At 47.7% G+C, this 12,688-nt stretch overlaps 1 protein-coding gene across 1 annotated transcript; it reads left to right on the forward strand.

The window, feature by feature from the left end:
* Positions 1-1,972: 1,972 nt before the first annotated feature.
* On the forward strand, positions 1,973-10,167 carry Klhl33 (kelch like family member 33). The gene is given in 6 exon segments (XM_041638810.1): positions 1,973-1,997; positions 3,937-4,128; positions 4,131-4,724; positions 8,034-8,958; positions 9,069-9,236; positions 9,434-10,167. Coding segments are annotated over 6 exon segments (2,457 nt in total). The 3' UTR covers positions 9,987-10,167.
* Positions 10,168-12,688: the final 2,521 nt, after the last annotated feature.

Genomic DNA, 12,688 nt, shown 5'->3' on the forward strand with positions numbered 1-12,688 from the left:
ACCAATTCACATAACCAAGATAATCCTTCACAGCCATTGTCAGAGGTTTACCTCAACCTAAATATCCCTCAGGGGGGTGCCCAAAGGTTTAGCTCCTAGGTGACTGTGGACTCCATCAGGTTAACAATTAACGCTATTACAGCATATTAAAGTCAGGTGACAGCAAATCGTAAGGTTGTCCTGGTGTTCTTCCCCACTGTTCTGAACTGGGATATGCACTCTTGTAACAACAGCAAAGCCCATGTGGTGGACCATGGCCCCTGTGGTGAATGTCTGGGGCACATCCTGACTCTGCTTTCTGGAGTGTGTCCTCTAAGGATGGGGTACTAGAATGACATGCCAGTGCCGAATACTCAGACTTCAGAAGAGAATGCCGTTAAGGGAAAGGGACAAATTTTCAAGTTTTTTGTTTCTCTGGAAGTCAGCTGGATTCTGCTTGCCTCATTTACTGTGTACCAGCCAGTTCAAAATAAAACGCTTGTGCTGTAATTTTAATATCAAGTACATCCCAGAGACTCCTCACACTGGACTCTTGGCAGTGTTTAGCACACAATCTGTGAGTCTAATCACTGTGATGGTTTGGGAAAATCTTTTCATCCCTTCTATAAGGCCTGGCTCCTTCTCGAAAGCAAGAGCTTATAAAGGAGGAATTGAAAGACCCAAAGGCATGGTGGGTCACATTCAGCTCACTGTCTCGTGTGCATGTGGTGCAGGGATGGGATGTATTTTCTTGGTAAGTCCTGTCACACCTGGAAATCACATTCATACACTGAAGGACCAGAGAAACAATGCATCCGGACACTAACGGGATAATTGTCTGCTGGCCTGGGTTTGATCTGCCATCATGCCTCTTGTGGGACCCTTGGGTAATGCACACTGTATTGGAAAATTCACAGACTGTTTGTCTTGCTTTTCTATTGCTGTGAAGAGATGCCATGACCAAGTCAACCTAGAAAGCATTATCATTGGGAGCTTGGTTATAATTTCAGTGTCAATAGAAGCTATGGCCATAATGCAGGGAGAATGAGAGCAGGCAGGCATGGACCTGGGGCAGTAGCTGAGAACTCATATATATGTTGAGACAACAGCCATAAGGCAGGGAAAGAGCTAACTTGAAATGGCAAGAGCTTTTGAAACGTCAAAGCCCACCCCCAGTGACAAACCTTCTCCAACAAGGCCACACCTTCTAATCCTTCTTAATCAGTTCCACTGATTAAGACATTCAAAGACATAAGCCTATGGGGCCCATTCGCATTCAGACCACCACACTGTTTGAGCTCACTGAAAAGCTGGGTTGGACCCCACCCCCTTTTCATACTTAATTCTGTTTGTCTCCAAGTGTCCTCTGAGACCCTCAGCTCATACCTAGACACTCTTGTCTCTGACAGGAAGAAGGAACAACAGGTATCTCAGAATAGTAAGGAGCATTGTGATCTTGAGAACAGCTAAGGTAAATCATCTCCAACAAGGGTGATGATTGTTTATCCCTTCTGCCGTGGAAATGGGAAGCCAGTGCCTCAGACATAGGAAGCTAGCTCATCTGTGAAAAGAGCACTCTCAATCAAGAACTCTGGCCGATTGCCTCAGTTTCTCTGGTAGGACTTATTGATGATGTTCCCTGTCTGTTGTTTGCTGTTGTGTGTTTTCTTGGCAGCCTATCCAAGAGGACACTCTGCTGCATCCATGACTCTCTGCTTGAACCCTGCTGGCTCCCGCAACGAGACATCTCTAGCCAATTTCTGCTGGGTGATTATAGGTGCCCAATTTGATAGTGTCTTATTGTCTAATGGTCTATCTACTTGTTTTGAGATATTTGATTACACTGTGTAAAGATGCATCACTGTGATTGGTTTAATAAAAAGCTAAATGGCCCATAGCTAGGCAGGAGGTATAGGTGGGAATTCTGGACAGAGAGAGAGCAATGGGAAAAAGAAAGGGGAAGTTGCCAGTCAGATGCAGAGGGAGCAAGGACATGCAGGAGAGGAAAAAGCCATGTGGTAAGACAAAGACGAGTAGAAATGGGTTAAATTAATGTAGGCTATAAGAGGTAGTGGGGTACACCTAAGCTGTAGGCTGAGCTTTCATAATTAATAAAAAAAATCTGTCATTTTTTGTGAGCTGGCGGCCCAATGAAAAAGCCACTACAACTATTTGCTATTTATTCTTTTCCTATTAACTGCTGTGTATTTGATAATCTCATTTGTGAAGGCATGGCTGTTACAGAACACTCTTTAGACCATACAGAACACTTGGCAAGTTCCTTGAGCTTCCTCTGCCTATATTTCCTGTAAGTTTGAAGTAGTAGTGGAAATTCTTGGTTATTAGTGTTAAATTGTTAAAATAATACATTCAGAATCAATGAAATAACTTTAAAATCCTTTGAAATGACTATATAAAATTGTTTGTTTTAAAGTCTTAAATTTTCAGGAACCAGTTGGGTTTAGGGAAAGCTATTTGGAAAGTCATGTAGGAAATTTGGGTTTCTTGATTACTTTTCTAACCCTACCTGAGTGTATTTAAGCAGACCCTGGAGAAAGCTCAGAGTTCAGATCAGAGATCTAGTTGGGTTGTGGTCACCAGCATTTGAGGACAGTCATGGGAAAGTTGACAGGCAACAGGCTCCTGTAACCCTGTAGGCTGTAGGTCCTATATGGTTACTGACTCTGTCCTTTCTGAGGTAGACTTCAGCCACAAGGTCGGGTATGTGGAAAACATCACTTGGTACCCAGGAGGTAGCTCTGAGTGCTGGGATGTATGACATGGGGGCCGGGGAAGCCCAGCTGGAGAGCTCTCATCGGTGGACAGCCTGCTGATGCATCCTTGAGAATCCCTTGTCCAGCTGGACCTACAGCCTTGCTTCTCTGCTCCCCTCTGGTTTAGAGGCCATGGCTCAGGAGGTAGGGAAGGACAAGAGCCATTAGAATTCAGTTTTCTGACTGCTGGTAGTACATGCCTGTAATTCCCCCACTCATGGCCCTTCCATGGGAGGACTGGGACTGCAGGCAAGCATAGGCTAAAGGGAAGACATTATCTACTAAAACCAGGTTTTTGTTTTGTTTTGTTTTTTTGAGACAGGGTTTCTCTGTGTAACAGCCCTAGCTGTCCTGGAACTAGCTCTTGTAGACCAGGGTGGCCTCGAACTCAGAGATTCGCCTACTTTTGCCTCCTGAGTGCTGGGATTAAAGGTTGTGCCACCACTGCCCAGCCCTAAAACCAGTTTTTAAAAATATACAACTTTGATTTGCGCCTTCAGTTTGGTTTTACTGATGTATAAAGTGTTAGGCTGCTGTGGAGGTTTTTGCTTAACCCTCTGGAGTTATGGACGTACAGCAATTGTAATCACCAACCAGGACTAAGTCCGGCAGATGCTAGAAATTTTTTTCCAAATCCCACAGCTATTAAGAAGGAAGGTAAGCCAAACCTCAAGTGTTATACAGTATAGACTTCAGATCCCTTCACTAGCTCCCTGCCACCGGTCGTGAAAACAGTGCTGGCCTGTCTCACTTCACCCAAGTCTGCATTCTCTCTGCCTTGCAATTTCTCCTTTCAGCACCCTCATATGACCTACAGGTGGAAGGGAAGGAAGGGGGAAGTCATCCCAGGACTTGGCTCAGTGCATTGGGTGTCAGCTTCCAGCCCTAGTCCTCGGGCTAGCTATAATTAGCCAAGTGGGGCCGCTGCTGGGATCGGTACACAGCGGTCCTAAGCAGAGTGGGGACTCAAGTGAGGGCAAGCGGAAGCCTGGCGTCTCCTGCCTGGGACTAAAGCAAGCGGAAAGGCGGGCTTGACCCTGGCCTGATGGCTACAGGTGTTTGCGGTTTTGTTGCACTCGGAGAACCCTATAGTTACTATTCCAAAGTTAGCGTGTCCCCTTGGGGTGGAGCGAGGGGCTGATCGCTCTGTGAACTGCAGACAGCTCTGCTTTTCTGGGCGCAGCTCAGGCATCCTTTTCTCGCGCCTTCGCCAGCAGCAATCTCACAAGCCTGAGCCATGAGCTTTTTTTTTCCTCAGACTTGGAGCATATCTCCTTTTCTTTTCGGAAGGACGGTCTTGAACTCCCTTTACCTGCCCGAAGAACCTCCTCCTGGTCTCCCTCTCCCCACAAGGACCCTGGCTTGCTTTCCTTTTCTCCTCAGAGCCTGACCCCAGCCCCTTGGTTTCAGGAAACCTTCCCTTTCCAGCTTCATCCCTGGAGAACGGGAAGGAACAGGATGACTGCGACGACTCGGCAGAACCTGAGATGCTGTGCAGCATGGAGCACCCCGGTCAGTTCTTTGCTGAAGCACAGAGGCTGCGGGAGCAGAAGTTGCTGCTGGATGAGGAGGTGTCAGTAGGGGGACAGGTATACGGGGTGCATCGGGTGATCTTGGCTGCAATCAGCAGCCTCTTCCAAGGCAGGCTGCGGGGCGGTGGAGGTCAGCAGCCACGCTTCAGCCTCGACGTGACCCGGAGGGGCTGGGAGGCTGCAATGACCTTTGCGTATGAGGGGGTGCTGGGCCCCGCCTCGCAGGGCGAAGTGCTGGCTGCTGCAGAGGCGCTGGGAGCGCCCCGGGTGAAGAACGCGGCCCGGGTGAGGTCAGAAGGGCATGGTAAAGCCAGCGAAGATGAAGAGAAGCTCAGCCAGGCAGAGGAGCTGAGGGAGAACCTGCACAGCATTGAGCGTCTCTATCGAGAGGGCGTCGGGTGCGACTTGGAGTTGGAAGCAGAGGGCTACTGCCTGCGGGGTGAGGGCCTGGGAGCAACTGCTAAGAATGCATGTTTCAGGGTTTTGTTTGTTTTGCGGTGCTAGGGATGGAGCCTAAGTCTGTCATCACTTCCATTCTACACTGGGCCACACACCCCCGCCCGGTGTCAGAGTTTTGGATAATCGCTCCAGCAAGTATGTCCTTTTTGGTGCTTTTCCAGCGCCATCAAGAGATGTGCATGCGCGGTTGAATTGTTTGCCTAGATGCCCCGAAAAATTTGAATTGATAGTTCAGGCGCTTTCCCCCTTGCCCAGTAGCTAGATTTCCAGCCAGCTGGCTGGGGCTTACAGTACAGTCCATGGCAGTAAAACAAGCAGAAAGTGACTGACTGGCTCAGGTTAGCCAGAGGCCCTTGACATCGTCTAAGCACACAGCAAACAAGAGACAGTCGGTAGAAGTTTCCCAAAGTGTCCTTTCTCCTCGGTGTGCTTGACTCTGGCAGCAGACTCCAGTCGGCTTCCTCTAACCAGTGGATCTCAACCTTCTTACTGCAGCGACCCTTTAATACAGTTTCTTGTATTGTGGTGACCCCCAACCATGAAATTATTTTCGTTGTAACTTTATAACTGTAACTTTTCTACTGTTGCTGGGTGGTGGTGGCCCACACTTTTGATCCCAACACTCGGGAGGAAGAGGCAGGTGGATGGCTGAGATTGAAGTCAGCCTGGTTTACAGGGTGAGCTCTATTACAGCCAGGGATACACAGAGAAATCCTGTCTCAAAATTCATTAATTAAAAAAACTAAATTATGAGTACCTATCTCACAAACCAAAATAAAAAAAAGGAAAGAAAAAACAAATCTAGGGCCTTGTGACACACACCTATAGCACTTAGGCGGCTACAAAGGGAGGGTTGTCAGGAGTTCAGGGCCAGACTATGCTGGTTCCAGAAGTGCTCAGTCACACTCATGAGTGCTTAGTGGAGGTTCTCCGGAAGGAGAGCTATCTGTAGCTTTCTGCCTCACAGCATCAGATAGAGGGTGCTTTACAGTTTCATAATTATAACATTTTCATGAAGGTTTGGGGTTCCCACATAGTCATAAAGCTACATGGGAACCCATCACTTTAAATCTTAGGGTACAGCAATGAGTAAGAGGGAGATTCCAAGTGGCTGTGAGCTTTTCACAACTAAGTCTCAGATACAGATGCTGCTGATATGAAAGCTGATTTCCCAGAATGTAGACTTTCTCAGACAACATGGACTAGGAAGCTCTAACTAGTGCTTGTTATCTGGGACACACCAGGCCACTACCTACTGCTTTAAAAGACAATAGAAACATCATTATCCTCAGTTGCCCTCTGAGAGGTACACTTTCCACAACTGGTCTAAAAACAGTGTGGCATGCAAAAGATTCACTCATGGGGAACACAGAGACCTGACTAAGACCTCCTGAGACAGTTTCTAGCAGAAACTCTTTCTATCACGAAACTCTTCAAACACAAAGCAAAAATTAACACTCAAATGTTCATCAAATGTTCATCCCACTGGATGCTACTATGTCTAGTTCATCTCATCATTTCTGCTTGGCATTTTACTGAGGGATATGTGTTTTAAAGCAAATAAATAAGAGGACCCAAGTGCAGCTCCCAGCATTGTCACTGGGCAGACCACAGCTGTCTGGCCTCCATAAGAACCCATTCTCCAGTGCACTCACCCACACATAGAGACACACACATGGACATAACTGAAAACAATTAAAACAAATCTTTGAAAGGGATATTTGAGCTTTTACTTTTTGTTTTATTTTTTCTTTGGATAGAGTCTCACCTAGTTTCCCAGGGTGGTCTTGAATGCATTCTTCAGCCCAGGCAGGCTTTGAACTCATGATCATCTTGCCTTCATGTAACTAGGGCTACAAAGCCTTCAACACAAAGCCCAATTCTATTAAAACAAAAACTCTTCTCTACTTAAAAAAAGTATTGCATATAATTATGCGTGTGTGAGAGTGTGTGTGTGTGTGTGAGAGAGAGTGTGTGTGTGTGTGTGAGTAGCAGTTCATGTGTGTGAGAGTGTGTGTGTGAGAGTGTGTGTGTGAGAGTGTGTGTGTGTGAGTAGCAGTTCACGTGTGTATGTGTGTGTGTGTGAGTAGCAGTTCACGTGTGTATGTGTGTGTGTGTGTGTGTGAGTAGCAGTTCACGTGTGTGAGAGGGTGTCTGTGTGTGAGTAGCAGGACCTTCCAGAGTCAGAGGGCAGCTCGCAAGAAGTGGCTCTCTCCTTCCATGTAGCTCAAAAGGCCTTGATCGGCCTTGATGACAAGTCCCTTTACTGAAACATCTTGCCTGCCCTCTGTTGTTTCTTTCTTTTCTTAAAGGTATATTTCTTTTATTTTATGTGTATGTGACCTCCTCCATGTATGTCTTGTACCACGTGTGTGCCTGATACCTACAGAGGCCAGAAGAAGGTGCCCAGTCCCCTAGAACTGGACTTACAGCTGTTCTGGTGGGGTGGCGGATGACTGTGACTCTTGCAGCTATAAATGAAAAGCACCTCTTGGTTTTGTTCACAGTGCACAGAAGCCTTTAAAGTTGTCCATTGCTCTATTCAGTTTGTTTTGTGTTTCCTATTAGAAAACAGTGAATACTCATCTGCATGCATTAAGACTGTTTTTCTAGCTGGGTGGTAGTGGCACACACCTTTAATCTCAGCACTTGGGAGGCAGAGGCAAGTGGATCTCTGAGTTTGAAGCCAGCCTGGTCTACAGAGATCCAGGACAGTCAGGGCTGCACAGAAAATCCAAAAAAGGAAAGACTGTTTTTCTAACTGACATGGACTTAAAACGCTAAAATGTCCTCCAGACACTAACATGAGCATCATATATGGCACTTGAGAATTTTACAATAGTCTGGGGACAGTAGCGCATGTCAGGTCTGCACAGTAAGTCTGGGGACAGTAGCGCATGTCAGGTCTGCACAGTAAGTCTGGGGACAGTGGCACATGTCACGGTAAGTCTGGGGACAGTAGCGCATGTCAGGTCTGCACAGTAAGTTCCAGACCAGTCAAGACTACATAACGAGGCCCTGTTTCCAGAAAGCAAGAGAAAGATATGAAAGCAAAGATTCTCCAAGTTACTATTGAGACCTATGGAATCATAACCCAGGGATGGGCAGCGAGGGGCTGAAACCCAGGTTTGCGTGTGCTAGGCGGGTGCTGCAGCACTGAACTACACTCCCAGAACGAAAGCTCCCACGTAATCATTGGAATAGCAATGCTACAAGTCAGGCTTATGTCAGGATCGGAGGTAGCGGCCTCGCAACAGTGTGGCTTTCCTTTGCTTCCTCCCTATTGCAGTGCACCGAGTAGCCCTGGCCTGTGGCAGCGAGTTCTTTGGGGCCATGCTTCTGAGTGGGATGAGGGAGTCCCAGGGCACAAAAGTGTCTCTGCGTACCATCTCTTCGCAAGACCTGAGACTCCTCGTTTCGTTTGCCTACTCTGGAGTTGTACGAGAAAGATGGCCAGGATTGCTAAGAGTCGCCCAGGCTGCTCTGCAGTACCAAAGCTCCTCCTGCCTGGATTTGTGTCAGAGAGCCTTGGCTCAAAGCCTCTGCCCTGCTCTTTGCCTGGCTTTGTTTCCTATGGCCGAAGCTCCTGGTTTGGAGAAAGTCTGGGGAAAAGCCCATCGTTACCTCCTCTCTCATCTGCCTGCTGTGTCTTTGTGCCCTACTTTCCCGTCGTTACCGGCTACCTGCCTGGCTGAGCTCTTGGATAGTGATGAGCTCCACGTACAAGAAGAGTTTGAGGCTTTCATGGCTGCACGGCGCTGGCTGGCTGCCAACCCTGAGACCCAGGAGTCAGAGGTTAAGGACCTGCTGCGATGTGTCCGCTTCGGTCGCATGTCTACCCGAGAGCTGAGAAAGGTGCGGGCTGCTGGGCTCCCTCCACCTCTGACCCCCGATCTGCTGAACCAGCTGATAGTGGAAGCCGAAATACCAGGTCAAGAGAGGTGGAGGAAGCCTGACCAAGCGCTGGTGGTGATTGGTGGGGATGGGCTTAGACCTAACATGGACCGAAGACAGCCGTCTTGCAAAATGTGGTGGGCTCGGGCTTTCCGCTGTGGCATGGGTCTGGTACGCACTGTGGAATGGTGTCGGCTGCCTGACCTGCCTGCCCCAGGGCGCTTTCGCCATGGAGCTGCAAGCCTAACAGGAAGTGAACTCTATGTCTGTGGGGGACAGGATTTCTACAGCAATAGCAACACTCTGGCTTCAACTCTCAGGTACCACCAATGTGTAGTAGGCCCCATGTGGGCAAGCAAGAGAAAGTGTCAATCTGGCGAGCCATAGGCTCCCAGGGTCACCCTTTCCGTATTTTTCCCATTGTGTCCAGGTGGAGCTCCAGTCAAGAAGACTGGGAGGAAATGGCACCCTTGTGCCAGGCTCGGAGCTTCTTCCCTCTGGTGGTGTTTGATGGAGAGCTTTATGCCCTGGGTGGACGGGGCAATGGTGTTGCCCTTAACTCCGTTGAGACCTATAACCCTGAACTCAACGTCTGGAGGTAAGCAGGCAAAGCGCCATGGGGAGAAACTAGATTTGGAACAGGAGAGTGAAGCTGGGCACGGTGGCATACACCTGCAATCCCAGTGCTTCAGAGGTGAAGGCGGGAGCCTAGGCTATAGCAAGATCTACCTCACAATAAAAGGAAATGAAGTTGAACGTGCCGGTTGCCTGATCTTTTGTTCTGCTCTCCCTCAGGCCGGCACCTGCTCTTCCAGTACCATGTTTCGCCCATGCAGCTGCAATCCTCGAGGGTCGATTGTATGTAAGCGGCGGCTATAGTGGGACCGGCCAGTTCTTGGACTCCTTGATGATCTATGACCCCAAACTTGAGAAGCCTGAGACTCTTTTGAGCCCAATGCGAGTAGCACGGGCTAGTCATGTGATGGCTGCTCTGGGTGGGAGGTTGTATGTGGCGGGTGGACTCGGTGACACTGGGGACCTGCTGAGCTTTGAGGTCTATGAACCGAAGACGGATAGCTGGACTCACCTGGCACCCCTGCCCTCCTCGCATGTCGGGGCTGCAGGTGCTGTTTTACAGGGGGAGCTCCTGGTACTGGGGGGCTACAGTCACCGTACCTACGCCATCTCCCACCTTGTCCATGCCTACTGCCCTGGTCTGGACCGCTGGCTCTGCCTGGGAACTCTGCCCAAGCCTCGCGCCGAGATGCCTGCCTGCATCCTGACATTGCCCAGTGTGCAGCACATAGCTTTGGTCCCTACTCAGCACCAAAACAAACCTGCTGGGTGACTGAGGATCAGCCGTGTTTGAGGGAGGAGGGGATAAGAATACAATGACAGTGACAAAGGGAAGAAATTATGAGAGGGTTGAAAAGTTGTATTGGTTGCTTGCTTTTAAAAGTCGTTATCATTAGAAAGATTCTTATTACTGCAGCTCTGGTTGGCTTTGAACTGGATGTATAGTCTGGGCTGGCCTCAAACTCAAAGTCCTGTCTCCGTCTCCTGGGTGCTAGGGTTGCATGTACTACCCCACCTTGATTGAGGACAGGGTCTCTTGTATCCTAGGCTGGTTTATAACTCCCTATATAGTCAAGGATGACCTTGAGCTGTTAATCCTCCTGCCTCTGTCTTGAAAGCACTGGGTTCACAGGCATATACACCTGATTGGTGGCCGAGATCAAACTAAAGACTTCCTGCATGTTAAGCAGGTACTCTGCCAACTGAGCTACGTCCCTATCCCTGAAAGAAGGCTTTATTCTTTTTTTGTTTGCTTATTTTGTTTATACATTGTTTAATATTTATTTATTTCATATGTATGGGTGTTTTGCTTGCATGTATACCATGAACCACACGTTTATCTGGTACCTGCAGAGGGCAGAAGAGGCAGCATATCCTCTGGAACTGGAGTTACAGATGGTTGTGAGCAGCCGTGGAGTGCTCAGAACTAAACCCTGGTCCTCTGGAAGAGCAGCCAGAGCTCCTAACCAGCGACCATCCTCCAGCTCTGTATGCAGTGTTTTGAAGCAGTCTCGTTATGTAGTGCAGATGAGAATGCTTTTTTCTTGTTGGTATTTTCCCCCACCCTGGACATGGAAGCTCATAAACTCCCTCTGTGTACATGAACTGTACCAAGGAACAAGTGGTTCTGGAACTCGTGGGAAATGGGAGAGGGACTGCCAAATAAATACTCCATTAAGAGAATCAACCAGGAAGATCCCACAAGGATCAGTTAGGAATTTCAATGAAGGAAGTACAGCTCGCTGGGAGCTAAAGCCAGAGCTCATTAATAGAGTGCCTACTTAGCATGCAGAAGATTCTGGAACGACAAAAATCAAACTTCAGTCAAAGTATAGGGACCAGAAAAGGACATTGGGATAGTTGGGAAATTGGTATAGGAATGTGGAAGGGATTGAATACCCCCCCCACACACTTTTCTCGGCAGTTAGCGTTTATTCTCCCATCTGCAGGATACCTACATCTTCCCAACAAAATTCTTCCTAGGGTAGCTAGGCCCATAGCTAGCTCCATAGGCTGCCTGTAGAGTCTCCCCATTAGGTCTAGACATGGTGGTGCACACTGGGAATCCTGGCATTCGAGAGGCAGAAATAGGAGGACCAGGACTCGAGACTGGTTTAAGAGAACCAAATCAAACCCAACAAAATAAATAAAAGCATCAAGAAGGAAACCCTCCTACAAGACTTGGACTGCAGAGAGACCTGAAGCCATGCAGTCTACCAGGGTGAGATGGGGGTATTCATGGGGGCGGGGAGGAGGAGCAAGACAGAGGCCAAGGTATCCATGGTGGCCAAGGGAAAGTCTGAGGCTGGGAAGATGGGAAGAGTCCACTCCAATGTCTTTCCTTCCCTTCGATGAACTCAAGAATCAGGATAGAAGAAGGGCGATTGTGTGAGTCCGGTGGGGTCAAGAGGGCGGGAGACCACGGCTGAGGAAAGTGAAGGCCAAGGACTTGGGAAAGCAGTTTCTTCTTGTCAGTCCCTTCCCACGTATTATTCTGAACCTGTTTTCCTCTTCAGGTTTTTGTTTGTTTTAGGCAAGTTTGCGTGCAGCCGATTCTAGCCTTGAACTCATTTTATAGCAGAGATGACCTTGAACTTCTGATCCTCCTGCCTCCAACACCAGAGTGCTGGGATTACAGGTGTGGGCCACCATGTTAAACTATATGTTTCTGTTTAAATAGACAAGGAATAGAGTTGATAATAAAAAAGGTTGAGTAGAATATATACAAGAGAGAGACTGAAGAAGAAAAGGAAATCGGGGGACATTTTGCTTGTGATATGTTCATAAAGATGGCTATAAATAAAGGTTTCATAATGATGAAATCCTTCTTGTCTGGAAGTCTCTGCTATAAACAACATTCAAAGTGAAAGTCCCCATAATTTGACTTGGGTATTATTCTATGAACTATTATTATTAGTCTATGAAACTCCCGTCCATTTGTTGCTGCCAATGGCACAATCCATGGCCGCCCTCATTCCCCTCGTCTTTCTCCAGGATCTGAATCTCATCCAGAAACTGTCTCTTCTCTTGGCTCCATAGGTAGCATAACCTCATGACCTCCACACGTGTGCCCTAGCACATGCGCCCCAGCAACATGTATCATACATTCGTGTGTATAATAATAAATAATTTTTAAAAGTTATAACTGTACAGAAAGATTATTTAATAGAATTGTGGAATGGAGAGATTTTGAAGATAACATAATTCAAATATTTTAAGATTTATTAAATCTTAATTTATTTATTAAAGATTTATTGTTTGAAAATTTGAAACATGTATAGACTGTGTTTTCCTCAGAGCCATCCTCCCATTCCCCTCCAGCCCCTCCCACATTCCTCAACTTTACCATCCCAATTTCTTGTCTTCTTTTTATAATCCAATGATTCCACTTAGTGCTGCCAGTACGGGGGTCTCTGGGACTACCAGGGCCAGCAATGATCTGAGAGAGGCAAGAAGGAAGCCAGGTTCAGCAAG

The sequence above is a fragment of the Microtus oregoni genome, unplaced genomic scaffold, assembly GCF_018167655.1.
Source record: "Microtus oregoni isolate MIOR12 unplaced genomic scaffold, Mior012 000056F_ref0000123, whole genome shotgun sequence".
NCBI classification, from domain to species: domain Eukaryota; kingdom Metazoa; phylum Chordata; class Mammalia; order Rodentia; family Cricetidae; genus Microtus; species Microtus oregoni.